General features: G+C 58.0%; 3 protein-coding genes across 7 annotated transcripts; 2 read left to right on the top strand and 1 right to left on the bottom strand.

Annotated features, from left to right (window-relative positions):
* The first annotated feature begins 500 nt into the window (after nt 1–500).
* Nucleotides 501–5,079, top strand: ZDHHC16 (zinc finger DHHC-type palmitoyltransferase 16). Of its 2 annotated transcripts, XM_042862991.1 has the most exons (10): nt 501–1,650; nt 1,811–2,005; nt 2,232–2,320; nt 2,550–2,578; nt 2,778–2,911; nt 3,159–3,206; nt 3,792–3,877; nt 4,167–4,290; nt 4,363–4,433; nt 4,705–5,079. In XM_042862991.1, exons 1-10 carry the CDS (start codon nt 1,414–1,416, stop codon nt 4,817–4,819), a joined length of 1,128 nt encoding a protein of 375 aa, XP_042718925.1. In that variant the 5' UTR covers nt 501–1,413; the 3' UTR covers nt 4,820–5,079. The 2 variants fall into 2 exon arrangements, with proteins under 2 accessions (XP_042718925.1, XP_042718926.1); XM_042862992.1 differs by lacking the exon at nt 3,159–3,206 and having other exon boundaries at nt 508–1,650.
* Nucleotides 5,080–5,384: 305 nt separating this feature from the next.
* MMS19 (MMS19 homolog, cytosolic iron-sulfur assembly component) lies at nt 5,385–19,867 on the bottom strand. Of its 2 annotated transcripts, none has more exons than XM_042862989.1 (31): nt 19,761–19,867; nt 16,928–16,976; nt 15,879–15,979; nt 14,293–14,378; nt 13,870–13,944; nt 13,243–13,312; nt 12,929–13,057; nt 12,632–12,693; nt 12,282–12,368; nt 11,909–11,983; nt 11,556–11,633; nt 11,101–11,239; nt 10,535–10,689; nt 10,252–10,330; nt 9,861–9,986; nt 9,477–9,558; nt 9,028–9,125; nt 8,584–8,724; nt 8,239–8,394; nt 7,914–8,013; nt 7,666–7,768; nt 7,494–7,568; nt 7,234–7,360; nt 7,052–7,152; nt 6,916–6,972; nt 6,618–6,804; nt 6,422–6,504; nt 6,170–6,334; nt 6,030–6,089; nt 5,822–5,922; nt 5,385–5,747 (listed from the first exon to the last, which is right to left on the bottom strand). In XM_042862989.1, exons 1-31 carry the CDS (start codon nt 19,846–19,848, stop codon nt 5,720–5,722), a joined length of 3,063 nt encoding a protein of 1,020 aa, XP_042718923.1. In that variant the 5' UTR covers nt 19,849–19,867; the 3' UTR covers nt 5,385–5,719. The 2 variants fall into 2 exon arrangements, with proteins under 2 accessions (XP_042718923.1, XP_042718924.1); XM_042862990.1 differs by lacking the exon at nt 19,761–19,867 and adding an exon at nt 17,286–17,307.
* A 433-nt stretch (nt 19,868–20,300) lies between these two features.
* On the top strand, nt 20,301–24,141 carry UBTD1 (ubiquitin domain containing 1). 3 transcript variants are annotated; one of them, XM_042862962.1, is made up of 4 exons: nt 20,643–20,840; nt 20,944–22,794; nt 23,114–23,341; nt 23,432–24,141. In XM_042862962.1, the coding sequence occupies exons 2-4, from the start codon at nt 22,536–22,538 to the stop codon at nt 23,815–23,817; spliced, it is 873 nt and encodes a 290-aa protein (XP_042718896.1). In that variant the 5' UTR covers nt 20,643–20,840; nt 20,944–22,535; the 3' UTR covers nt 23,818–24,141. The 3 variants fall into 3 exon arrangements, with proteins under 3 accessions (XP_042718897.1, XP_042718896.1, XP_042718895.1); XM_042862963.1 differs by lacking the exons at nt 20,643–20,840; nt 20,944–22,794 and adding an exon at nt 20,301–20,367; XM_042862961.1 differs by having other exon boundaries at nt 20,643–22,794.
* Nucleotides 24,142–24,430: the final 289 nt, after the last annotated feature.

Here is a 24,430-nt window from a genome sequence, read left to right as displayed (position 1 = left end):
GCGCTGCCTGCTGGGAGTCGTAGTGTAGTGCTGGGAGATGGCGCTTCCCGGCATGCTTGGTGCGCAGGCGCGGGGCGGCGGGCGCTGCCCGGGGCCGTGAGGGCGGCGCGGGCACCGGGCATGGCGGTGGGCGGCGGGGAGCGGGCGGCAGGTGGGCGTGGGCCCGGGGCCGGGTGCCGCGGGGCTGGGTGCTGCAGAGCGGGGGAACTCGGCCCGCAGCGGAGGGCTGGGGAGGCTGCGGCCCGGCCCCTTGGCGGTGCGGGCCCCTTGGCGGGGTGATGCCTGCCCACGCTTGGGCCGCGCTGCCCCCCACGGTTGGGCCGCGCTGCGCCTTAGCTGCCGTCGTCCGTCACGGGCGAGGGCATCTCTGAGCCCTGTGTCTTCGGGAGCGGGGGCGGCACGCGGGGTTGGCGAAGCCCACCTCCCCGCTCTGAGGGTGGGCTGGGTGCCGCCGCGAGCCGGCTGCGCGGTGCGTGTGCCTGGAGCAGGGTGCGGCGCTGCCGCCTGGCGCTGTGCCGAGGCGAACGGGACCTTGGCAGGATCCCGGGTCGTCCGTACTGGTTAATATTTATGGTCGTGCCTGCACGGAGGCCCGGGGGCCCCGACCTGGCAGATCGTTTGCCTCATTTCGGGGCCGTCTCGGGTTCCTCCTTGCTCCCAGCACGGCCCTTGAGTGGGATGAGAGGCTCGATGGGAAGACGAGCGTTTGGCTGTGTGTTCCTTTGCTGTCTGAGGGGCGGCACCTCGGCCTGGGGGTGCCTGCGAAGTGTGGCACTGTCCTGGGAGGATCTGGGGGAGGGGGAAGGAGAGGTACTGGGACTTTCAGAGCAGCGCTGTGAGGTTGGGATAGGAGTGGGGTGGCCTCTGCAGCTTGGTCCAGAACCTGAGGCAAAGGGAAGTGGCATCCAGATGCTGCCTTCTAGGTGTGAGGACAGGGCATGTATATTGTGTGGGCTCCCTCATTTCTGAATCAGTTAAGAAAGACTGGTGAGGGGATCCCCCGTGGTTTTTGAGCATTCCCTGCCCTGGAATGGGCTCAGCGCCCCAAGTGCCCGCACCGTCTCTAGTTTCCCCTGAGTCAGACTCTCCGTGTCAGTCCCCATCCCCCTCCCCTCTGGGAAAGACGAGATGGGAGCAGGGAGCATCTGAGGTCAGGTGCGGAGGCCTGAGAGCCCCGTGTCCCCCTCTCCATGCGCAGAGCTCAAGAAAGCAGCAGCTCGGGCTCAGCGCCACCTGCTTCTGCTCTGCGTCCCGTGCAGGGTGAAGGAGAGCTCTGCCCCGCTGTGCAGGCAGGCACCTGGCAAGAGCTGCACCGTCAGCACGCCCAGGAGGGGACGCCCTCCCCACGGGACAGCGGCAGCAGGGCGGCCTGCCCATATCCAGCCTCTTCCCTGCAGGTGCATCTCAGCAGGGATGAGAAGCCGGCAGCGGATGTTCGCAGCGGTGATGCGCCTGCTCCTCAAGTGCCTGCGTCTGGGCCGGCGGCGGCGCTTTAAGTTGCTGCGGCAGGCAGGACAGCTGTGGCACTACGGGCGTCTCTGTCTCCGCTCCCTGCTCTACAATTCCTTCACCGACAGCGACGTGGTGCTTGACTCCCTCTTTGAGCCTGTCTACTGGCTGGTGGACCATGTCACCCGCTGGTTTGGTGTGGTGAGTGCCTCCATTGCTAGAGGAGTTTGGGGTGGCGAGCATGCTGCTGGGGACGCTGAATCCTAGAGCTTGAGCTGTGCTGCTCCAGGTGGAAGGGAGTGAGGATTCAGCATGGAGCAGGTGCTGCACACTCCACTGACCCAAACTCCTTTTCCTTTAGGTGTTTGTGGCACTGGTGATAGGGTTGACAAGCTCCATTGTGGCCATCGTATACATCTGCCTGCTGCCCCTCATCCTGCAGACATACACACCTGCCTGGATTTGCTGGCATCTTGCCTACGGACACTGGAATCTCATCATGATTGTCTTCCACTACTACAAGGCCATCACCACCTCACCTGGGCACCCTCCGCAGGTGAGGCTGAGCCTGGGCACCAATGGGCAGTGCAGCCTCTTGCAGCTGGGCACTGGGGACCAGGTACAGCTGACCACTGGGAGCATCCTGTTGGCATCACTGCAGGAGGCGTCCTCCAGACAGGGACTGGGAGGGGAGGCAGGTTTGGGGGAGTATGGCTAACACATGGGGAGCAGGGGATGGTGTGGGGTTTGGGAGCACATCCTCTTTTCTGACCTGTGTGCAGGCCAAGAACGATCTCACTGGCGTCTCCATCTGCAGGAAATGCATTGCCCCCAAGCCGGCTCGCACCCATCACTGTAGCATCTGCAACAGGTAATGTTCCCCGGCCTCCCCACCACATCAGGTAGTGCCTCTGCTACCCGGGGTAGGATACTTCTCCCTCCCCACCATAAGCCATGAGAAATGCGCCCCTTCCTCTCTGCTCTGCTGGCTTTTTACCTGCCTCTAGCACAGCATGAAGGACTGAGGGGGCTGGCTGCCCCCTCCCAGACGTGGTGCTTGCAATTCGCACTAACACTTGTGGTGCTCTCCTCCCCCCCAGGTGTGTGCTGAAGATGGACCACCATTGTCGTATCCTTTCTGCAGTACTAACTCACTGCACTCTCCTGAGGAGCCAGCCCTGCTTCCTCCTCATCTCCCTGCTCCATTTCTGTCCTGAGTCACTCAGTGCAGGGGAGGGTTCACAGAGCCTGGCTGGGTGTCTTGATCCCCATCGGGTGGGTTTGGACTAGCGACCATCACAGTTACACACCTTTAACCCTAGAGGCAGCCTGGCTCAATAACTGTGTTGGGCACTACAACCACCGCTACTTCTTCTCCTTCTGCCTCTTCATGACCATGGGCTGCATCTACTGCAGCATCAGCGGCTGGGACATGTTCCGGGATGCCTATGCAGCCATTGAGGTGAGTTTGAGTGAGATGGCCCCTCATCTGCTCCAGGAGAGGAAGTGCTGGCATACTCAGAGGCTGCCTGGTCTCCCTAGGCTGAGCTTGCAGAACAAAGCTGAACCAGCACTAGCATTGTACTGACTTTGCTTCTCCTCTCCCTCCTCCTGTGAAGTCCCTGCTGCCTTAGTCCTGTGAGGTTTGAGAGGAACGGCCCTTTCCTCTGAGCCATGTAACTGGTGCCCTGTGTTTTCCATCCCCCTAGAGACTGAAACTACTTGAGAAGGAGAGACTGCAGGTGGCCGCCAACCAGGTGGGACATCCCTGCTCCCCAGCTGCTCCAGGCAGCGTGGAGCAGAGCTGCCCTGCAGGCTGAATCCTGCTCTCAAAGTGAAGCCTGAGGCCAGAACCAGCCCCCATGCTTGTCTCATGAGTCACAGAGTTAGGGCTGTCTGGGCAGCTCTGCTACAGGCACAACCTCCGGCAGCTTTGGGTCTGATTTCCCCATGTACCGAGCTTTCAATGGCTTTGGCTGATGGCAGCAACAGCACTGGGGCCAAGCCACTGTTTGGCATGCTACTCAGGCTCTGCTCTCCTGGGGAAGCTGCAGCAGCAGTATGTAAACACATCTCACCCTGAGCATCATCTCCTGTGTGGTGCAGTGACCTGCTCCCTGAGCTCCAGCACACTGCTCGTCACTCATCTGCCAGCTCTCAAGTGGTGTCTGTCTGTCTTGTGGCTGTCTTCGGCTGCCTCCCTCTTGCCCTGGCTGTTGTGTTGGTTCTGATGCCAGTTTTTTCTAACTGCCTGATTCCTTCATCAAAGGAGCACTGCACTACCTGCCTGGCTTTACACTATAAAGCATTCTGGTAACGTGCCCCTCTCTGTCCTTTTTCAGACATATTACCAGACCCCACCACCCACCTTCTCCTTCCGCCAGCGAGCTTTCCATAAGAGTGTGGTCTACCTCTGGGTCCTATGCAGGTAAATGGGGTTACAGAGGCTGGGAGGATGCTGGGGAAAGCAGTGGGGCCCGCTGCAGCACTGCTGTGCTGTCCATTGTATGCCACCTTCCCTGGGCTAGACTGCTTTGCTCTAGCACAGACATCCCTGCCCTGCTGGCTCTTGGGCTCCCAAGAACTGACTTCAGCTCCCTGGCACATGGGATTAAAGCCATCAAACCACCTGCACTTGCTCAGGAAAACAGCCTCAGTCCCCCACAGTTACGACACTGGTGAAGACCTATGTGCAACCTACTGTGGCTTGTCCCCAGCTCAGTAGCACTGGCCCTGGGTGCCCTCACACTGTGGCATGCTGCCCTCATCACCCGTGGGGAAACCAGCATTGAGAGGCACATCAATAAGAAGGAGAGGCAGCGACTGCAGAAGAAAGGCAAGGTAAGCACAGCCCCAGGGTGGGAGGGCCAGCCATGCAGAGCCAGACTTGATGTGCATCTCTCTGGCCCACAGGTGTTCAGAAACCCCTACAGTTACGGCAGCTGGGATAACTGGAAGGTGTTTCTGGGAGTGGATGTGCCAAGGTAAAGCACAAGGGTGCTGGGATCCAGGAACCAGCTTTACAGGGCTCAGAGGACCCAGGGCAGTTTTTGAGCCCAGTTGTAGTGCAGCCTCCAGCTGCCTCAGCTTTGCCTAGTGGCAAGCTCTGGCTGAGCCTCTGCCAGAAGAGGGAGGCTGTTGTGGCAGCTGAGGGCCATGGACTCATGTACCTCACTGGCACCTAACAGCCCTGGCTCCACTCCGTAGTGCCATGACTTCAGCTTTTTGCTGCAGGCTTTGCTTCTCTTCCCACAGGCACTGGCTCACCCGTGTCCTGCTGCCCTCTCCTCACTTGCCCCATGGAACAGGCCTGAGCTGGGAGCTGCCTCCCTGCATGACCGAGCAGCGTGCACCGCTCCTGGCCATCTGAGGTCTGGGTGCTGCAGCAGTCCCTCCCTGCTGGCAGGGGAGACACAGGGGACCCACTCCACAACCACGGCTCAGTTTGGCCTAAGTGGCTGGGGGAAGGCAGGTGTGCTGGCACACACTTTTTACCAGAGCCAGTGCTCTAGGAAATGGAACTTTGAGGCCTGGTTGCCTGCTCTATTAGTGCCTCAGTGGCTGCAGGCAGCCCTGGGGAAGGGGGCAAAGTTGCTATTCTTGTCTAGATGAAGGTACTGCCCTCACTGCGTACCAATATGGGCCAGCACAGGGCCCGGTGTGGCTCCGTGACAGGGCAGGGGGGAGAGGATGGCTTACCTGCCCCCTAAGCATTCCCCAGGGAGACTTTTTAAGAGCATCCAATAAAGGTGTTTTGTGTTTTTTAAAAAAAACAAGGATGTTTGACTCTTCTCCTTGGTGGGAAATACAGCTGGCTGAGGGCAGAGGAAGTCTTACGATTCCAGCTTGCAAGGAGAAGTAAGGACCTACACCCAGTCCCTTCAGCTGTGGGCACTGGGGTCTCAGTGCAGCCCAGGCTGAGACCCCACACAGCATTACCAAAACAGACAAGTTTATTCCTCTCACACGTGGGGTGCTGCACAGAGCACCTGTGTGCACAAGCCTGCCCGTGCAGTTCACACGTGGCAAATCTGTCCCTCAGTGTCCCCGGTACAGGTAAGTCATAAGCAGCACAGCTCCTTCCCTCTGCTAGGTGCAGAAGAGAGGGCAGTGGGCCAGGAAGGGGCCACAGGGGAGGTGCTGCCTGCAGGTCTCCATTCTCCAGCCTCAGTGCTCCAGGCAATACCAGGCTCCAAGGGAAGCTGGGTCCACGGCATTGACGGGGTCCTGGTCAGATTGTCAGTAAGCACAGGGAGAGGATGCAGGGTGCTCACCTGCCCGGGCTCCCCACCAGGAACCTGTGGAGACAGAGACTGCCATCAGCCACCTCTTAAACATGCTGACTCCCCTGCAGCTCGAGCCATGCACTCACCATTCCCCTCGTGCTGCTACTGCCTCCTTCCGCACCAGCCTCTTCTTGTCATCCAAAGGCTTGGCCAGCGCCCGGATAACTCGGGCCTTGTATGGGAGCAGCTGGAGGACAACTACTGCTCTCAGCAAGAGCCCTCCAGGGTGCTGGCTGCCCCAGCCATGGCTGGGACCCACTTGCACAAGGAGGAGCAGGAAGCAGGAGCACTTACCACTATCGTGGGCAGGCTGGTGAGCGCGTGAGCACAACGCAGGGCAGCAATGCGGACAGCCTGAAAGGGAAAGGAATGAAGGATGGAAGGGGCTGGGACACAGGAGGGGGGTGTGGTGCAGAGGAGAGAGGTGTACGCACCATGGCGGGGCTGGAGGTGAGGCTGAGGAACTTGGTGACCAGCGTGTCGATGTGCAGGCTCATGATCTGGGGGGCTTCGAGCAGCAGCGGCTGGAGGCAGCTCAGGGTGGAGAGCTGTACTACACGGTCTGAGCAGGACAAGGCCTCAAGCAGGAGGGAAAGCAGCTGTGGGTGGAGATGACACTGGAAATGTGAGTAACCCTGCTGTGCAGCCTGCACTGCCGTAGCCCCCTTACTGAGGCTGGCTCTCACCGTTGGCAGTTCTGTCACCAGCACAGGCTTGGGAAGATGGTTGAGCACATGGGATAGACTCTTCAGGTAATTGGCCTTCACATCTGTTGTAGGCAGAGATGGTCACAAGTAGCAAGGGGAAGGAGGGGATGCTGGCTCAGATCCCCAGGGTAAAGGGGCACAAAGTGGTGAGGCCAGGCTGGGGCCAGCTGCTCACCCGCACCAGCCCCATGGAAGCCTTGCACCAGCTTGGGCACGTTGTCAGTGAAGAAGCGCTGGCGGAACATGATGCGCACGTCAGCATGGCAGCCCTTGTGCAGCACGTCTGGGGACTCAGCCATGAGCAGGGAGAAGCCATCGGCTGCAGTGGGGCCCAGCTCCACGTCACTCAGCAGGCCCAGCAGCTGTAAGGAAGAGAGCGCTGAAAAAGAGAGCCATGGCAACTTGGGCTGCTGACCAGAGGCAGGGGGAGTGGGAAAGCTCCTTCCGGAGTGCCCAACCTCACTGCTGCCTACCTTGTCTGTTAGATGGGAGCTCAGGGGGTGGTAGCGCAGCACCAGGGCTTTAGTCACCTGTGCAGGCAGAGCAGAGTCAGCATCACACAGCTGGGGCACCCCGAGGCACTTCCCTCTCACCATAGAGGAGCCTTACCCAGAGCAGCAGGGTGAGTGCCTGCGTTCGGTGAGGCCCTTCTGTAAGGCCAGGCTCCATCCTATTCACTGCAAGCTGCAAGATCTCATCCAGCTGCTGCCCTGGGGACACAGAAGTGGGAGACTGAGCCATTTCCCTGCCAGCCCTGAGCAGGGACCCCCAAAATCTGTTTCCTCCCTTACCTGCTGGGTGCTTGTTTACAAGCCCTGCAAAGCACTTGGAAGCTGTGGTGGCTGTGAAGGGACAGCTGCAGGAGCAACTCAGTGCCAGCAGTTCCCGGAGCAACCGTTCCTGCTGTGGAATTACCACCTAAAAGAGACAGGGAGTGTGTTACAAACTAGGTCCACTACTGCTCCCTTTCTCTGCCCATGCAGCTTACTATGGATCTGGACAGAATGGTGCTCGGCCAAGGCCCTTTCTACCCTTCTCCTCACCAACTTACATTGTGGGGTAAGGAACAGACAAAGGCCATGAGGAGGGCAACTAGGCGTCTCTGTGGCTCCAAACACTCCCCATCCTGTGGGGGAAGAACAGCACACCCACATCACCATGATCCTCATTGGCAGCCTGTGCCAACATCCTGAGTCCTTGCCCAATTAAAACACCCCACACACCTCGAAGGGCTGGAAAGAGCAAGGAAAACTGTTTTGGGGCAGAAAGGAGACCTCTCCATCCAGGAAGAGGGGCACCACATGAGATACACTCTGGGCAGCCAGCCTAAGAGAAAAGAGACATCGCAATGTGCTGCTCTGGGAGTGTCACCAGAGAATTCCTGAGTACCTCCTCTGTGGAGCAGCAGAGGGACACGCAGCCTGCCCTTCCCCCGAGGCAGTGTCCAGCATCCCACACCAGCACTACTCACTCAGGGCTAAGGTGAGTGGTGGCAGCACTGATAACAGGGACCATGGCAGTCAGCACCTCCTCCTCCAGCAGCGCCTTGCTTACCAGTGGGTGGCTGCTCTCTGCAAACAACGGGTGGAAAGGGAAGCGGTGGAGCCCACTGGCACTGCCCAGAGGCAGGCACAGCCCTGTGACCCACATGCCATGGAGCACCGGTGCTCTGCCTCTGATCAGGGGCCCGCAGTGTCCGCGTTTGCCGTTGGGTGGCAGCAGCAGCGTTCTTTGCTGGACCAGGAAGCCCAGCGCACTGCTGCTGTTCTCTCTCTTGCTCGAGCCGCACTGCTTACCTTGTGTGGCAGCCTGAACAGCCATAGCCAGCAGACACGGCACCACTGCCTGGTGGTAGTACCAGCAGCCCTCCGCGTCCTGCTGGCACTGCAGGGCCACGCGGTGCAGGCTCTGGCATACTGAGACCACCTCCTGGGCATTCCCGGCCTCGCTCCCTGCAGGGCACATTCAGCATCGCATCAACAGCCACTGCACCCACCCCCACATCCACACCAGCATTTTAGGGCAGCAATCAGGTGCATGGCCTCATTTACAGGACATAGGGGGGTCAGCAACACAGCCCTCCCTCCTCATCTCCTGAGGAGTGGGTGCTGCACAGAGCTGCCTGCTGCCAGCTGTGCTACCTTTCTGCACATTCCGGAGGTGCTGGAGCAGAACAGGGACAGTTTCCTTCACGATGCTGGTGTGCGTGGACACGGCTGCCAAGGCCTGCAGGCAGCGCTGCTGCAAGGAGCAGAGATCCTGGGAGCTTTCTTCCTCCCGCTCTAAAGAGGAAATGCAGCTCAGAGAGGTGTTGGAATGGCTCCCAGCCCCCTCGCAGTGCTCAATTTGGAGCGTAGCAGCACAAAAAGACAGGCCCAAGCCAAGTCCAAGGCATCCTGTCCTGCCTGTGACTGGGCAGCTCCTCAAGGGCAGTCCCTGCTGTGCAGGCTGCTTGTGATCCCCAGACACAGTGCAAGCAACACAGCTTGTGTGCTAGGAATTCCTCAATGAGAAGAACCATATGGCACAGTCTCTCTGTTTCACCCCAATAGAAATTAACCCCTTTGCAAGGCTGTCAGTCCTACCTGACTGCAGCTCCTCTCCAAGCCTGGGCACCATGCGCCCAGAGAAAACTTTTGGGTAGACAGGGGCTAGAGATCCAGCTGCTTCCATCGCTGCTTCACTGCCAGGAGGGAAGAGAGCAGGAGGGATGATGTAAACAATGCAAACTCTGGGCTGTCTGTGCATCAGCTGCAAAGATCTGGGCCAGAACATACCACCAGAAACCTGTTTCTCAGGATTCTGCCTTTTTCATCCTATTGGCAGTAGGGTCCCTTGCTTTGACAGACCCAGACTTTCTAATTCTGATTCCAGAAACCACCTGGCTTAATCCTTTGCTTCTACACACACGTGGTCTCTACTTTCCACAGTTCCTTTGTCTCCACCCAGACTAAGACCATCTCTGTAGCAGAGCCAGGTCTCATTCCTCTTCCCAGAGTATGGGTGACTGAAGCAGTGTCAGCCCAGCACTCACCTGCTCTGGGAATCTTCTTCATGAAGAGCAAGCCGGACAAGATGATCCACAACCAGCTCCAGGTGAGAGGGAGACAGGAAGCCTGGAACAAGAGCCATAGAAGAATTATGCCCTTGGCCAGAGGCTAAGATCTCAGTGTTCTGGCCAGCATCCTTCCCTCTTCTTGTCCAGGCTGTTAGCAATGCAGCATCACACAAACTCCAAAGATACAAGGTGCCCAGCACAAGCAGGCAAGATAAATCAAGTGTTCCTGGAGCTCACAGACTGAATAACAAGTGCTGCCACTCCTCCTGTGCATCCACATGCAGCACAGGCAGCTGACCACAGCTCCCAGAGCAGCGCAATGCCTCCCCTCTGCCTCCCCAGGGGATGTGAGACACCAACCTTGCAAAGAGCCCAGGACAGTCAGCGCCCTGATCCCGACCAGCTGGAGCTGCACGCTGGGATCTGTGAGTGCTGAGAACACCACAGAGCAAACTGTCTCTTGGAGCGACAGCAGAGCACTTTCATCTGGAGACAGAAGCATGGAGTCACTGCCTGCATCTCACTGTCACAGCACAGCCACCACCACAGCGCTGGCCAGACACTTTCTGATGCCCTGCCAGTTCACATCCAATCACACAAAATCCCCGGGGCAGGCTGCACACACAGCCACCCAAGTCAATGAGCTTTTCTTCTCCGCCAGTATAAGGGAAGGCAATGCAGTGCCTGAAGCTTCCAGGGTCACACTTAAGGAAGTCTGGGTTCCTCCAGAAGAAGGACCAGCAAACCTCACCTTCTTCTACACGTCCCCACTTCTGCTGCAACTCCAGGAAACCCAGCAGCATTTCCAAGATTGTCCTTCTCTGGCTGCTCTGCAGGGATACAAAGGTGTAACCCAACTCTCTGTAATTGCTACATCTCAGCCCAATGCCACGGGGTTAACAGGGGCGCCCACCCACAGCCAGGGAAGGACACTCACTATGGCTGATGCCCCCTTCCTCTCACCAAGCTGGACAGAGTCACAGGGTGCACTCAGCCCTGCTGCCTTTGACTGCCAAACCCAGGGTGCCCCTCACCTGCGAATGCTTGTTGTACTGCTCCAGCAGCAGGGGAAGGATGCTGTGGGTGAGACGATGGTAAGTGCGGAGGGAGGCACTTGCTGCTGCCTGCAGCAGTTTGGCACTTGGCCACACCAGCTTCATGTCAGGCTCACACAGATGGTGCCTGCAATCTGAGATAGGATTGGCATCAGCCACACTAGCAGAACCGCCTCTGCCTCATGTGCAGGCCATGGCTGACTGGGATGTGCTCCTGGGACACAGCTCTGAGCTGTAGTGCAGCCTCCTGGGCAGAGCTGCTGCCCCCAGTTTAAGGCATACAGCAAAGCTTTGGACGTCCCACTGCAAAGAGAGTGGGAAGCAACTCCATTCAGTCTGTATTTCCTACTGTATTTCCTACTTCTCCTCCCTCCTACAGCTGATACTCTCTCAGAGAAGCCAACACTGGCTGTGAAAGCCAGAAATAGAAGAAACAGGCTTCAAGGAGAATGTGAGGGCAGACCACCTCCTCTGGCTAGGAGGATGCTTGCAGCTCCGGCAGTGCCAACAGGCCACTCTGCTCAGGGATAGGCAGGTCTCCCTACCTTGCAGAATGCTGCTAAGGAAGGAGTCCAGCAGGTCTTCAGCATCTGAGCTGAGCACAGAACGGGAGAGACAAGCAGAAAGGGCGTGCAATGCAGACAGACACTCTGCCTCGACCTTCTCACTCGCTGTCTGGAACACCTGCAGGAAATGCCATGGGGTAAGCTAAGCTCAATGCTGACCCCCAACCACAGGCTTCATGCTCCCAACATGGCCTGAAGAGGCTCAGGCTCCAGTATTGCTTCCTGTGTGCTTTGAACAAGCACACCCAACAAGCCCCCCAGACACACTGGTAGGAGTAGCCTGTCCCCCCCCAAACCCCTTTTCATCTGGACTGTACAAGGCCACAGGTGGGGGTTGGTGGGAGATATGGGGCTCTACTGGTTTGGCTGTGAACTCCTGCTCAAGTGGAGTCCAGCTGTGCTGGAACATTTGTTAGGGGCTCTGCAGCACTTACCTCCCTGCGCAGGGATGACCAGAGGCTAGGGAGGAATTCTTGTAGCTCCTTTTGCCCATAGACGGCACAGCAAGCAGTCTGTAAACAGGAGCCAGGAGAAAAAAAAAGAAAAAAAAAAATCAGTGCCAGTAAATAGAGAGCAGTGTGCTGCCCACCCTGGCAGGCTCAAGCTGAACTGCGTGAAGCACTCAGAAGAAAGAGTGATATAGGCCTAACTAGGATCCTGGAAATTGTAAACCGGGCTCTGAAAGGGAGTCTTTGGCTGCCAGATACAGGAGAGGAACTTGGCTGTGGTTGGCTGTTACTGGCACTGTCCAGCTGTGGGCTGACGGGAGTGGTGGATGCCTCCTTACCAGAGTCTGCAGGGAGTCAAGTTTGGCACTTTGCAGGTCTGAATCCATCTTCTCGATGAGCAGAGGGAGCAGGAACTGCAGAAAGAGATGGTTAAAACTCATCCTGCTCTTTGTACCACTTTGTCCATGGCCCTGCAGGGCTGCAAGCTCAGCCTTCACCAGGAGAGGCAGAGGTAGAAAAAAAAAAAGTGCAACAGGCAGAACCCCCCACATGTCCAGCCCCAGGGACAGGCAGAGCACAAAGAGCACCAAGACACAGGGGTGCCTGTTCACAGTCTCCTGGTCCCAGTTTTTTTACTTCCTGCAGAGCTGTGCTAGGAGTTGCAGTACTATGAAATGCAGCCTGTGCTCAAGAACCCAAACTGCTACCTACCTCAGCAAACTGTGGTGTGGAGGCCAGTACAGCTCGGAGGCTAAGGATCAGATCTTCTCTCTGGATGCCATGTGGATCGTTGGGGGGCTGGAGGGGAAGTATAGAGAGCAGTTCATGAAACATCCCAGGCCAGCCATCAGCTGAGGATGCATCATCTCATATCCAGCATGGCAATAGCAATGTCAACCTCTAGAGCCAATCTGCCATCAGCCTAGATACTACATCTAACAAGACAACAGTGCCCAGGCTAAGACACTTGACCACCCACTCCTTCCATTCCCTGAAGGGAACATGAGACCCTGAGAAAACACCAGAAAGAACAGGCCATAGCATGCAGCAGACTCACTCACTGGAGTAAAATCAATGGGGAAGTAGCAGGATGTCACTTCAAACAGCTCCTCCACAAAGGGACCTGCAAGTAGAAAATGAAGAGGGTGATGAGAGATAGTGAGCAAGAGGGACACAGCTGCCAAGCTTAGCATCTGTGACAGGCTGGCTCTACAGCTCCCAAGTCATGTCAGACACAACTTAGTCCCGCTTGTGCCCCAAGGGCCATCCCTCCAACAACTCAAAAAAAAAAAAAAAAAAAGAGAAAGAAAAGAGCAACATGGCCCCCACTCAGTTCTGCACAGCAGACACAGGCTCACCCAGGGCATAGTTCTTGACAATGAGATCACGCACAATCTGGAAGGCCACCATCAGGTTGCGGGGATCTTTCTCCCCATCCATCACCTGGATGAAGCCGAAAGTGAAATCAGCACCCAGGCCCTTCAGCTCTGCAGAAAGAAGGTGCAGGACAACCAAGTTCACCAACACTGCATGAAATCAGCTCTGCTTCCCCAGCCCCACAGCTCCTTCCAGCTTTCTCCAGGCAGTGCCACAGAGCGCTCTGAGCAGGAGAAAGCAAGCCGTTCTCCTAGCCCAAACGACCCCAGAGTGGTTCTGGCATCTGCGCCCTCACCTTCCTCCCTGGTGGCCATGAAATTGGTGATGATGCTGTAGACTGTGTAGCGGTCCTGCTGCATCAGGGACTGGAAGGAGGAGCAGAGGAATCAAAACAAACCTCCATATATGCAGCATTGCTACCTCACCACCCAGGAGTATGCACATGCTCTTGAGAAGCAGGCAGGGACCCACAATAGCTCCACTGCTGCTTTCTGGCATGTTGATCCCATTTACCATGTGGAGGGTGTACAATTGCACCTGAACCTGACTGACTGATTATCACTGAAAGAATACACTGTTACAATCACACCTGGGCCACATGTGCTGCCCAAGGCCTTCCAGAGAAAGCAGTCTTAAGATGGAGAAGAATTTAGGAACTAGGGCCACTAAAACAGTCCAGAGAACAGAGCAAAGGAAACAGTCTTCATAAGGCTGACAAAAGAGGGGACAAGAGCCAAATGGGAGCCTCATCTGTCTTCTGTCTCTTGCTCTGCAGTGAGCCATGCTGGCTCTGAGCTCTGCAGGAACACTGCATTGCTGCTGAAGGACACGCTACACTGCACTGGTGCAGAATGCTGACAGACCTTCCCTAGACACAGAAAACACGAAACAGAGATAGGAGGATGAAAATCACATTGCTCACCTGCACGTGCACCTCCTGGAAGATGGCTTTGAGCATAGAAACTGCTAGCCCTGGGGCCAGCGCCTCACATAGGCTCTGGAAATAGGAATAGAAAAGCAATAGGAACAATGAACGTACAGCAGCCACCTGCAGGATCCTCTCCTACCCTGAGGGGAGTTTGTTACCCTCACAGACAGATAGGAAAACCATCAGTGCTGTCCCAAAGGGTAGCCAGAAATCCTTGCCCCAGAACACCAAAAAGTCATGGCAGCCTCTACTCCCCTGCAGGAGCAGGAGCACAAGGCAGGGCAATGCCACAGAGCTGTAAGCCCAGCTGGGCTCTGCTCCACAAGCTGCTCTAAGCCATAGCTATGAGTTGCATTTTCCTCCCAGCATCACCCCGCAGCCATCCTCACACTGTGAGCCAGGGAAGCATGAGCTCACCAGTGCACGCAGACCCTGGAGCACTGAAGGGATCATGAGGTGATGATCTTGCAGCCGGTTCTCATAAAACAGGACCAGGTGCAGAACTGTCAGAAACAGATACCAATATTCGTTAGCCCCTGGAGTCACAGCTGCATGTTGAACAGTGAGAATGCATCATTCACCACTGTGAGAGGAACTGACACCGCTGCATGCACACACTTGGCTCTCACACCTGCTCCCTCCTGCTATGGAGCAACCCCCTGAGTCTGACCGCAGCAGGGCAGCACCCACTGCCTGAGCTCAGGTGCTCAGGCTGCCTGCGAGGCATTCGCCCTGGCCTGTCCAGACACGTGAGTGCAGACACAGGCTGGGAAGCGGCCGACGCCTGCTTGGCCGAAGCTGCAGGATGTTGTGGGGTGGAGCAGGAGCCCCGGATCACCCACGCTCAGCTCCACAACACGTTCCCGGCCCCTGAGTCATGGCCACGGGCGCCTGCACAGCCCAGCCTGGGGAGCGGCAGCAGGAAGCAGACTGGAAGAGCCGGCTGGCAGCATCCTGCACCCACAGCTGCTGCAGAAACTCACTCCCTGGGAGGCAGCCTGATGCAGTGCTTGAGAAACAGACTGCGTGAGCAGAGCCACGAAGGGAGATGGGATGGCTCTCCTCCTGGGGACTGACTCTGCCTGTCCTACTCCAGAGCTGCTAATGACTCGGCTGAAAACCAAGCTCACTCCCCTGACTCCGCCAGGCCTCATGACAAACCTCTCCGCCTGTTTGTTCCTCTAGAGCCACCCCATCCTTACCACAGTCATTCCTGACCCCAGCTACACCAGCAGCTCTTTGCACAGCTGCTCACAGCCCTGCCCAGTGCCAGTCCAAGACTTACATCAACATCAAGCCAAGCGCTTGCTGCTTTCCCCCTCCTATTCATCACCTCGCCTATCAGCTACTTCCCCATGGGTCTTGCCATCCTGCTGGCTCAGGTTGAGCAACTTACCAGCAATGCCCCTACCCAAAGTTATTCTGGAAGCACTTACTGCTTTTCCTCGCCAGCCAGCTGCTTAGAGGCATGTAACACAGCCAAACCTTTTTCTTGTTTACACATACAGGGAATATTCCTCTCTCACCCCATCCCTCTTCTCCCCTCTCATCCTTACGGTGACTTGCCCTCCACCACAGGCCACAGAGATCCCCCAGAGTTAACTTAGGCAGGCCTCAGGGCTGTGGCATGACTCGCTTTGTGAAGGATGGTTTTCCTGCAGTGAATCACCACCCAAGGATTCTGACATTCAGATGTGTCCCCAAGGCTTCCCACGCAGCACCGAGCATGCCTGAGTGCGCAGCACCCACACATTGCCAGGGGCACCAGCTGCAGCACCTGGCCTTGGTACATTCAGGGAGTAGCCTGAATTGTGCTGTGAAGGTGGCAAACAGGCTGCAATGTGGGGCCCCACATCCTTCTTGGACTTTGACTCGAGAGATACGCACAAAGTTGCCACAGTGCTAAATCAATTCCTTTGCCAAACACAGGCTAGACTCTTTCAGGTCACAGGCTTGGCCCCCAACCTGCTTACAACCATTCCAGAATTCATAGCAGACCTTACCTTCCTTTTCCTGGAGCAAGGAGTGACACTCGAGCAGCACTTGGGACAGCAGTTGGATGCCTCGCCCTCGTGTCCGGGGATCGGTGTTTTCCAGGCAGAACCTAGCCCACACATGGTAAAAACCCAAGAGGCCTGATGTGAACAGAGATACCCACACAGGAAGTGCACCCTGAGCAAACACATTATAGGCATGAAACAAGAGCTTGGGAGGTTGGGAGGTTGTGGATGCCCTGTCCTTGGACGTGTTTAAGGCCAGGTTGGACGGGGTCCTGGGCAACCTGATCTAAATGTGTATGTTTGGTGGCCCTGCCAGGCAGGGGGGTTGGAACTACATGATCCTTGAGGTCCCTTCCAACCCGGGTGATTCTGTGTGATTCTGTGAAGAGCTGCTCTCCAGGCAGGGGGACAGCAGCACAGTGCTGCCCAACTGGCACATAGGGTAGGAGATGACTCCTGCTCCCCTGACCATGCTGCTCACAAGCACCTGGCCTCACACAGCAATAAATCCAAGGTAAGAGGCCTCTTCTCAAGTCAGACCAAGGAAATTACTCTTGCATCATGCTCTGCAACCAGAAGTCAGGCTCTCAAAATCATAAGAGATGAAAAAGGACAAAGCCTCCTACAAGGTGACAGCTGGAAAAAAAAATGAGGTTCCCCCAAGTCCCAGCCCATGAAAGCTCAGAGACAGAAATAAAGCCAAGCAGCAGTCAACTCATGACATGGAGCAGTGCAACTGTGTGGTCAGGCAGTTCTTGCTAGGGAGTCTCTTGCTAGGGAGTCACACTAGTTCTTCCTAGTGTGCTCTGCAGCTCACTGCTTGCCTTTCCTCAGTCCCAGGAGAGACTTACAGGCCCCCCCCTGCCCTGCGAGGGCAACATGCAGTGAGCAGACAGCACACTTGTGGTGTATGTGTGCCTGGTGGTGCTGAAGGCAGTTTGCACAGGACAAGATGTCAGCATGCACACTTTTCCTTCCTGTTGTCCCTTAGTATGGGAATCTCTCCCACAATACCCTTATACGACATATAACATGTACACAGCTTTCCTTACCCCAGGGCTTCCACAAGCTGCAGAATAGTCCAGCTTCCATCTTTCACTCCTGGAGAGAAGAGATAAAAAGAGTAAACCAAAGAGGCTCCCAGACTGTCACTGAGGCAGAGGGCAGCTCCCCCAATGCTCCCTAGGAGACAAAAGAAATCACGCTCTTAACAAGGCAGTGGTTGAGCCAAACAGCCCGGACATTAACAAGCACTCAGCTTCCATCATCTCTACACTGAGCAACACCTGCACAAACTCCCTCCAAGGCAGAGAGCACAGAGAAATATGGTTTTGTGGTTAGAGTACGACACAATGCTGGAGTGCATTTGCAGCTCTGACTCAGAGATCCTGGCCAGGTTGCTTCACTCACCTGCAGCTGAACTGGGGGAAGAGTCACTCCTCAGGAGGCTTTGGCAAGGATCTGCTGCATCCTACAAAAGTCCAGCAGAAGGACCCCTACCAGCCAGTGTGACACTCACCCAGTAAAACAGCTCTGTGTGCCTTTGATCCCCAGGATTCACCATCTTTGCCCAGAAGCATTCACCTCTCCGCCCTGCTGAGGGCTTCCCTACAATTGGTGGGGCACCCACATATCAGAAAGCCCAAAGGTTTCATCTGGGCCTTGCCTCAGCTAGTGTATCCTGCTGTTGCCAGTATTTACTGTCTCTTCCTAAAGCAGTTAGTTCCAGTACTAAATTGTGCTGTTCACTGAAGAGAGGTCCCTGGGAATGGAAGAAGGGATGACCACGTTTTCTGTTAGCAAGCAGCCCTGACTCCAAAGACAGCACTTCCAGTCCCACTTGGCACAGAGGGGAGAGGAGACACGGCAAGGAGAGCCATGAGGAAGAAGGAGAGTCCAGCCGGCCGCAGAATGGACAGCACAGGCTGAAGAAGAGGTGTCTCAAGTGAGACTGTGAGCTGCTGGCAAAGCTTCTTGCAGGAAAACAGGAGCATGGTAGCAAGCAGGCACTGTGCTTGGGCACAAAGCAGAGCGCTCCTTCACACCTAGGATCCCACCATCTCATTCCAGAGCACAGCTTCTGCAAGCTTGTGACTCTGACTTCTGCCATGGTGCAGAACGTCAGATACACACTAGTCCCACAGCTGAGCACTCAGTTGCTCTACATTTTCAAAGCCTGAATGCAGTATTTAGACAAAGATGCTGGTGACCACACCAACAGGAAAGAGCTGAAGAGCAATGGTCTGGCCACAACCAACCACCATGTTCTTGTGGCTGCGAACCCCCTCCCTCTACTCCAGCAAGCTTGTTCTGGTCACAGAGGTCTGCTTGATTTCACTGTGCATGAGGGAAGCACACGAGCCCAGCAGCACGTAGAGCAGCAGCACACAGTACAGATGAAGTGCAAGCTCAGCTCCAGCAGAACCAGTTGTTGTGCACCTTGCATCCCAGTAAGCTCCCCTTACTTGAAGGGCTGCCCTTCTCTGGTGTGTTCCTAGAGCGCGAGGCTAAACAGAAGCAAGCAATTTACCCCTTTCTGTGTTCTTACTTGAAATCCACCAGCCTTCCCTGACACCTCACTTTCACATGCCATCCTTCCATATATCATTTCCATACACTTTCCACTGCTTATGTCTCTCCAGCTCCCTTACAGTGTGTGTACAGTAATTCCCAGCGATCACAATGGCTTTCTCCAACAGCATTCTCTCTCTCCACACGCTTTAATAAAAGCAAACTCAGCCTTCTCTGACACATGCTGACCTACACAGCCCAAACTGCCTGTGACAGCACCAAGCTCCCCCTCCTACCTGTCAAGTTACACTCAATTTAGCACTCAGCAGCACACGAAGGCAGTTCAACGTGCTTCTTCCAACAATTACACAAAAGGCAGTGAGGTTAGAAAAAAACCTCTCCTTTCATTCAAGGATACGTGCTGTAATTTAATACTTTCTGACACATGACTCTATTCAGGGTCAGAGACACCACAGGACACCTGCCAGCCCCCCTGCTTTTCAAGGTAGGTTTGTCACAAGTGCCATATGGCTGACGGGAGCTGGGGGACAGCTCTTCTCTTTGTAGGTCTACGAAGAGACAAAGCTTTCTCCAGGCACTTCTGTAACATGACCACAGATGACAATAGCAGCTGTAAGGTTATCTTTCCCTGTCTATGTCCGCTCCCTCAAATACTTCCCAAAATGTGCCAAAGCCACCATCCAGAAACAAAACGCATCCCTTTATCCTTAAAAATCCTCTTTCCAGAAGCTACAAACTCCCTAACATAACAAAGTTACAAATCGCTGCTCCAAGCAGTGGGAACCAAATGCCTCGAGTCTTGCCAGGGAAGGAGAAATCACAGAGGAGCTGTCAGAGCACAGGCCCAGACCCGAGGGCGGGAGCAGCCAAGCACAGCTGTACGTCCCAGAGCACCTCGGACAGACCGCGGGCTGCCTTACCGTCGGCAGCAGCGCCCGCCGTGCCCATGCCCCCAGCGTCACGGCTCGCGGCCCCGCGCTCCCATCAGCTCCCACATCCCCACCCCCTGAAGTCCCGCTCCCCCGCCCAAGCCGGCCCCATCCCGTGCTCTGCATCGGCCTTACGAAATCCGAACTCTCCCCACGGCCCTCGCTCCCCCAAACCCCACATCTACGCGGCACTGCTCACCCCGCCTCGCCTCGGCTGCCGCCCCGCAGCCCCTAATCCTCCCCCCCACGCCCCCTCCCAGCAGCGCTTCCCCTCGCCCCGCGCCACCAACGCGCAGCGCCGTACCCTCGAGCCACATGGCTCAGCGGCCCCCGCACGCAGCCCCGCGGCCCCACCCCGCGGCCCCACGCCCCGACGCCCTGCGCGCACCCAGCCCAGCAGCCTCGCCCGGGCCCCGCCCATTACCTGCCGCCAACTCCGCGGCGCGGCCGTCCTGCTGTCCGGTCACGAAGTCTCGGACGGAAGCAGCGAGCGCCTCAGCGCCCGCCGCCATGACGCCGCGCTCCCACGGCAGCGACCGGTGCCGCTCCCGCCGTGCGCACGCGCAGCCCCGAGCGCCCACGGAACATGCGCGCGACCTCAGCGCCCCTTCCTCATCTCGTCCCCCCCAACCCCAGGGAAGGGCGGCACACCGGGGGGCGGGGCCAGAGTCGGGGTACGGCGACGCGGGAGGGACAAAAGTGCCGGGAGGAGCGGACGCGCGCACGTGGGCGGCGCTCCCCGCGGAGCGGCGGCGGGGAGCCGTGGACGCGACGGGGCGGTCACATGCGCACCTGGGGAGGCGGGGCGCGGCGAGGGTTGGCTTTGGCTGTGGGGCGGCTCGGGCGTTCGGAGTCGGGCGGTGCGGTCGCAAGACGCCGGGCCCCGCGGTCGTGTGCGGCGTGGAGCCGGGCCGGCCCCATGCCGAGCCGCCCGCGCCGCCGCCGCCGACGGTGAGCCCCCGCCATGGGCGGCTGCGTGGGGCGGCAGCGCCGGGAGCGGCCCTCCGCCGGGAGTCCCCGCAAGAGAGCAGGTGAGGGGCACCGGGGGTCGTGGGGTGTCCGGTGGCGGCGTGTCCTGACGGGGAGCTGTCCGCCTAGCACCGGGAGGTGTTCTCTCCTCAGCGGCGCTCAGCCGCCGCCGTGCTCCGCTGCCTCCCGGTTCCCGGGTCAGCCCCGGGGCGCACCGCCCCTCTGCTTTGCTGGGGATTTCCCCACTCCTTCTCCGTGCGCCCCGTCGGGGCTGCGCCGTGCCGGGCTCCTGGGGCGAGCTGCGCGCATCTCCGGCGCGACACCGGAGTGCCACGGATACCTGTGCCGGAATTCGCTCGTCGTGCTTCGCCAGCCCTGCGTGTCCCCAGCGTGTCCCTATGTTGTCCCTGATGCGTCCCCACCACGGCACGCTTGGACCGGTCAAGGCGGGGGCAGCACTGCCTCTGTTGTAATTCGCCCCGTTGCACCCCAGCGTTCCCCAGTGGGCCCCGCCAAGCGCCGGGCAGGCGGCACGGTGAGTCACACCCTGCCCGCTGCACCCACACGGGGAGGAGCAGGAAGCACCGTGAGCGGGGACCCCACAGCCTGGGTCTCTCGCGGGACAAGTTTTCCCACAGGACAGTGTCCACTGCTGGTGAGGAAGTCTGTGGGTACTGACTGGCACGGAACAGGCAGCGCTGCAGGATGCTCCTGGGAGGAGGGCTTGGATCCGCGTGCCCTGTGCTACTCGCTGTCTCTGTGTCCCCTTTGACACTCCTTCCTCTAGGAGTGCGACCTGAGGCTGTGGGCTCTGAACTGCTACAGCTCCTAGGTAATGTTCAGGGACATACAGGGGGTGACCCTGTGGGGTCCAGAGTGCTGGAAATTGTCTATCTGGAAGCAACCTTGCTATGAGCTGAGCTGTGCAGGAGCAGGTAAGCCATGTTGGGCAGGCTGCCTGCAGGTCCCATTGGCTTGAGCTAGAGCACAGCTGGGCACCTCCTAACCCCCCATGCCCCCTGAGGGCATGGAGTTGCACAACGGGCCGGGAATAGAGCAACACAAGGTGATTAGAGACTGGGTCCAGGCTGGGTGGCAGCAATAAATAGAAGAGGCTTAGCTCCTGCCTACCTGGGCAGGGCTGCCAGTGGCAGTGGGGCCACAGCCTGTCCCTGCTCCTACAGAGTGGGTTCCCTGCCACGCTGCCTGCTTGGATGCCTATCTGCAGCCCCTGGATCCCTCTTCCTTGCAGCCCTCTTCCCTTTCCTGAAAGTGGAACTGGGGCATGGTGATGGCTGGGAGCCATGCTGTCTGGCTGAGTCCATCCCTAACTCTGAGGGACCTCCTTTCCTGGCAGTGCTATCTGCTGTGCCATCCTGTGCCTGCTCCCAGCTGCCGCATGGGGCCACAAGCGCAGCCACCTCTCGGGCAATGAAGGTGACAGCAGCAGAAGCTGTGGGACAGGAGACCTCCAGCACCCACTAATCCCCATGTGCCCTTGTCTGGCTGATGCTGCAGAGAGAATGTCCTGCTCTCACTGAGACAGGGACATTCCCCCAGCCACTATCTCTGCAGCTTGTGGTGGCCCAAAGATGGTGTGGTGGCCCACTTGCTGCTGCTGTGATGCTGGTGGCTCCCTCCTCTGCGATCCTCACTGCATCCTTCAGGCTGGTGGTGTCCACTGTGCCCAGGGCAGGTGCTGTCTCTGACCTTGCTTTGCTCTGCCACACTGCAAATCCCTCCTGCCCAGCACCGTGACTGCTGAATTGGCAGTGCTGGCTGCAGCCAGCTGCCCTGACTGCTTGAGGATGTAGTGCAGGCAGGATGCTGCCTGCCCGATCCTGCTTGGGTGCTCAGTTCCCAGTTCTCAGGGTGGCTACATTCTGTGCCGTAGGCCATGTGTCACATCCAGCCCCAGGAAAAGCCTTCTGGAGGATGTGACAGCCTGGAGCTGGCAGCAGTGGCTGTCTCGAGTGGTGGTTGCACAAGCAGGCAGGTGGCATCCCCCTGCCCAGCAGGTCCTGGTAGCACTCAGCATCCTTCCTGCCCTGTCACACTCCACTCATTCTGTGCCCCTGCAGGCATGGTGCAGGCTGGCTGCCCCACAGAAAGCAGTGACAGGAAGGAGATGTTGACACTCTTTGTCCCCAGCCCAGCTGGGAGTGACAACAGCTCCTTCCTACCCCACACTTCCGGCCTGCTGTGAGACTGGTGGCACGGGGCCATTCCCATGGGGCTGGTGTTTCACAGCTTGGTCACACAGGTGTCCCCTGCCACAGCATGGTGCTGCCAGCCCAGGGACAAGCTTTCTCTGCTGTGTGGCATGGCATCCAGCTGCAGTTGCCATGCAGGAGGCTGCACACAGTGCTGTGGGGCTGCTGCAGAGTTGGCAGGACTCAATGTGGTACAGTGCTGCCACCTCCCACAGCGTTGCCCTGGAGTGGGCAAAGGAAGGAGAAGTCATGCCCCCCTCCTTGCTGGGGCTGTAGGTGAGCCCCTATAATCCCTTTCCCTCTCTGCCACACCGACTTATTTCCTGGCTAATTCCCCAAGCTATAAATACTGCTGTGCCTCAAAGGCTCCGGGCCCTGCAGCCACCCCAGGCTGTCCCAGACTCCCCGTTTCCATAGCACAGGAGGGAACCCCCTGCACCCCACTGGAATGCTACTGCATTTCCCATGGCTGTGTTGGGATCTGTCCCTTGGACACCGCTGTGCATGGTGTGGGGTAACCCTGATAGCCCATGGGTCCCTTTGCTGTTACTGGGAAATGGGAGACCCCAGTTTGAGCCTCCCTCTGCCTCCCCAGGCCGCAATGAGCCCCTGAAGAAGGAGCGTCCCAAGTGGAAGAGTGACTACCCCATGACGGACGGGCAGCTGCGCAGCAAGCGGGACGAGTTCTGGGACACAGCACCTGCCTTCGAGGGCCGGAAGGAGATCTGGGATGCCCTGAAGGCTGCAGCCTACGCCGTGGAGGCCAACGACCACAGCCTGGCCCAGGCCATCCTGGACGGAGCCAGCATCACCCTGCCCCATGGTGAGGGGTGGTGGTGGGGGGGATGCAGGAGTGGGGGTCCCCATTTGGGGGTGCCTTGCAAGACTCCATCGCTCACCCCGCTGTCCACAGGGTCGCTGACGGAGTGCTACGATGAACTGGGCAACCGCTACCAGCTGCCTGTGTACTGCCTGGCACCGCCCGTCAACCTGATCCTGGAGCGGGGCGAGGAGGAGGTGGCTGAGCCGGCCGAGCCGCTCCCCAGTGCCCGGCGCGAGTTCGCCCTCAAGGTGCGCCTGTCCACCGGCAAGGACCTGCGGCTCAGCGCCAGCATGGCCGACACCATCGGGCAGCTGAAGAAGCAGCTGCAGGCGCAGGAGGGCATCGACCTGGCCTGGCAGCGATGGTTCTTCTCTGGCAAGCTGCTCACTGACCGCACGCGGCTGCAGGAGACCAAGATCCAGAAGGATTTTGTGGTGCAAGTCATCGTCAACCAGCCACTGCCACCTAGGAACTGAGCTCCGGTGGGGAGCGGGGAGTCCCCTTCCCGCATCGAGGCCCGGCGGCACCTTGGGGATGTCCCATGCCGTGTCCCGGCTCTGCTGGGTTCATCGGGTCCCCTCCCCAGGGCTGTGGGCTGGAGACGTGGGTTCATTTGCTGTGGAAGGTGCGAGACCAAATGTGTGCTGGGGGGCCCTGCCGTGGGGCTGCCCCTTGGGGAGAGGCTGTGACCCGCCATCCGAGCTCCTGCTGCCTCTGGCCCAGGGGCTGCAGTACTGGGCGGAGATGTCTCCCCTCTGTACATAGTCTGTGTATTTATCAATAAAGCCTTTTCATCCTTCCTCCTTTCTGGGACTTGCCGGGGACTGTCCCCTGGCCCATGTGCCCATCTGACATCCGTTCCAGAATCACCTGGCAGGGACAGCTGGGCACGGGGGATGCCAGTGGTCTGAGCTCTGTTCCCCTTTTACAGCCCTGTGTGTCACCCCTGTACACCCCTCTCCCTCCCATCTCTGTGGCACTCATGGGATACAGCACCCAAGCGTGGCCCTGGGTCCTACACGTGCCCGGGAGTGTGATGTGTCCTCATCTGTCCCTCCTCTTTGATCCCAGGGGCTGGTGCCCAGCGCA

This window comes from Lagopus leucura, unplaced genomic scaffold (genome assembly GCF_019238085.1).
Source record: "Lagopus leucura isolate 7727_CA_CO unplaced genomic scaffold, USGS_WTPT01 Super-Scaffold_739, whole genome shotgun sequence".
Lineage (NCBI taxonomy): Eukaryota > Metazoa > Chordata > Aves > Galliformes > Phasianidae > Lagopus > Lagopus leucura.
The sequence above is the reverse complement of the archived record's forward strand: the minus strand, read 5'-3'. Positions and strand labels throughout refer to the sequence as shown.

Bases quoted from the DNA above. Each gene is read 5' to 3' on its own strand.
- ZDHHC16 (XM_042862991.1), top strand. From the start codon at position 1,414: ATGAGAAGCCGGCAGCGGATGTTCGCAGCGGTGATGCGCCTGCTCCTC. The intron at 3,878-4,166 runs GTAAATGGGGTT...GCTTGTCCCCAG, and splicing joins TACCTCTGGGTCCTATGCAG to CTCAGTAGCACTGGCCCTGG. The intron at 4,434-4,704 runs GTAAAGCACAAG...CTCTTCCCACAG, and splicing joins CTGGGAGTGGATGTGCCAAG to GCACTGGCTCACCCGTGTCC.
- MMS19 (XM_042862989.1), bottom strand. From the start codon at position 19,848: ATGGCGGCGGGCGCTGAGGCGCTCGCTGCTTCCGTCCGAGACTTCGTG. The intron at 11,634-11,908 runs GTAAGGAGGCAT...TCCTGTTTACAG, and splicing joins TTGACTCCCTGCAGACTCTG to ACTGCTTGCTGTGCCGTCTA. The intron at 7,361-7,493 runs GTAAGTTGGTGA...TGTCTCTTTTAG, and splicing joins TCTGTTCCTTACCCCACAAT to GTGGTAATTCCACAGCAGGA.
- UBTD1 (XM_042862962.1), top strand. From the start codon at position 22,536: ATGGGGCTGGTGTTTCACAGCTTGGTCACACAGGTGTCCCCTGCCACA. The intron at 22,795-23,113 runs GTGAGCCCCTAT...CTGCCTCCCCAG, and splicing joins CCTCCTTGCTGGGGCTGTAG to GCCGCAATGAGCCCCTGAAG. The intron at 23,342-23,431 runs GTGAGGGGTGGT...CGCTGTCCACAG, and splicing joins CAGCATCACCCTGCCCCATG to GGTCGCTGACGGAGTGCTAC.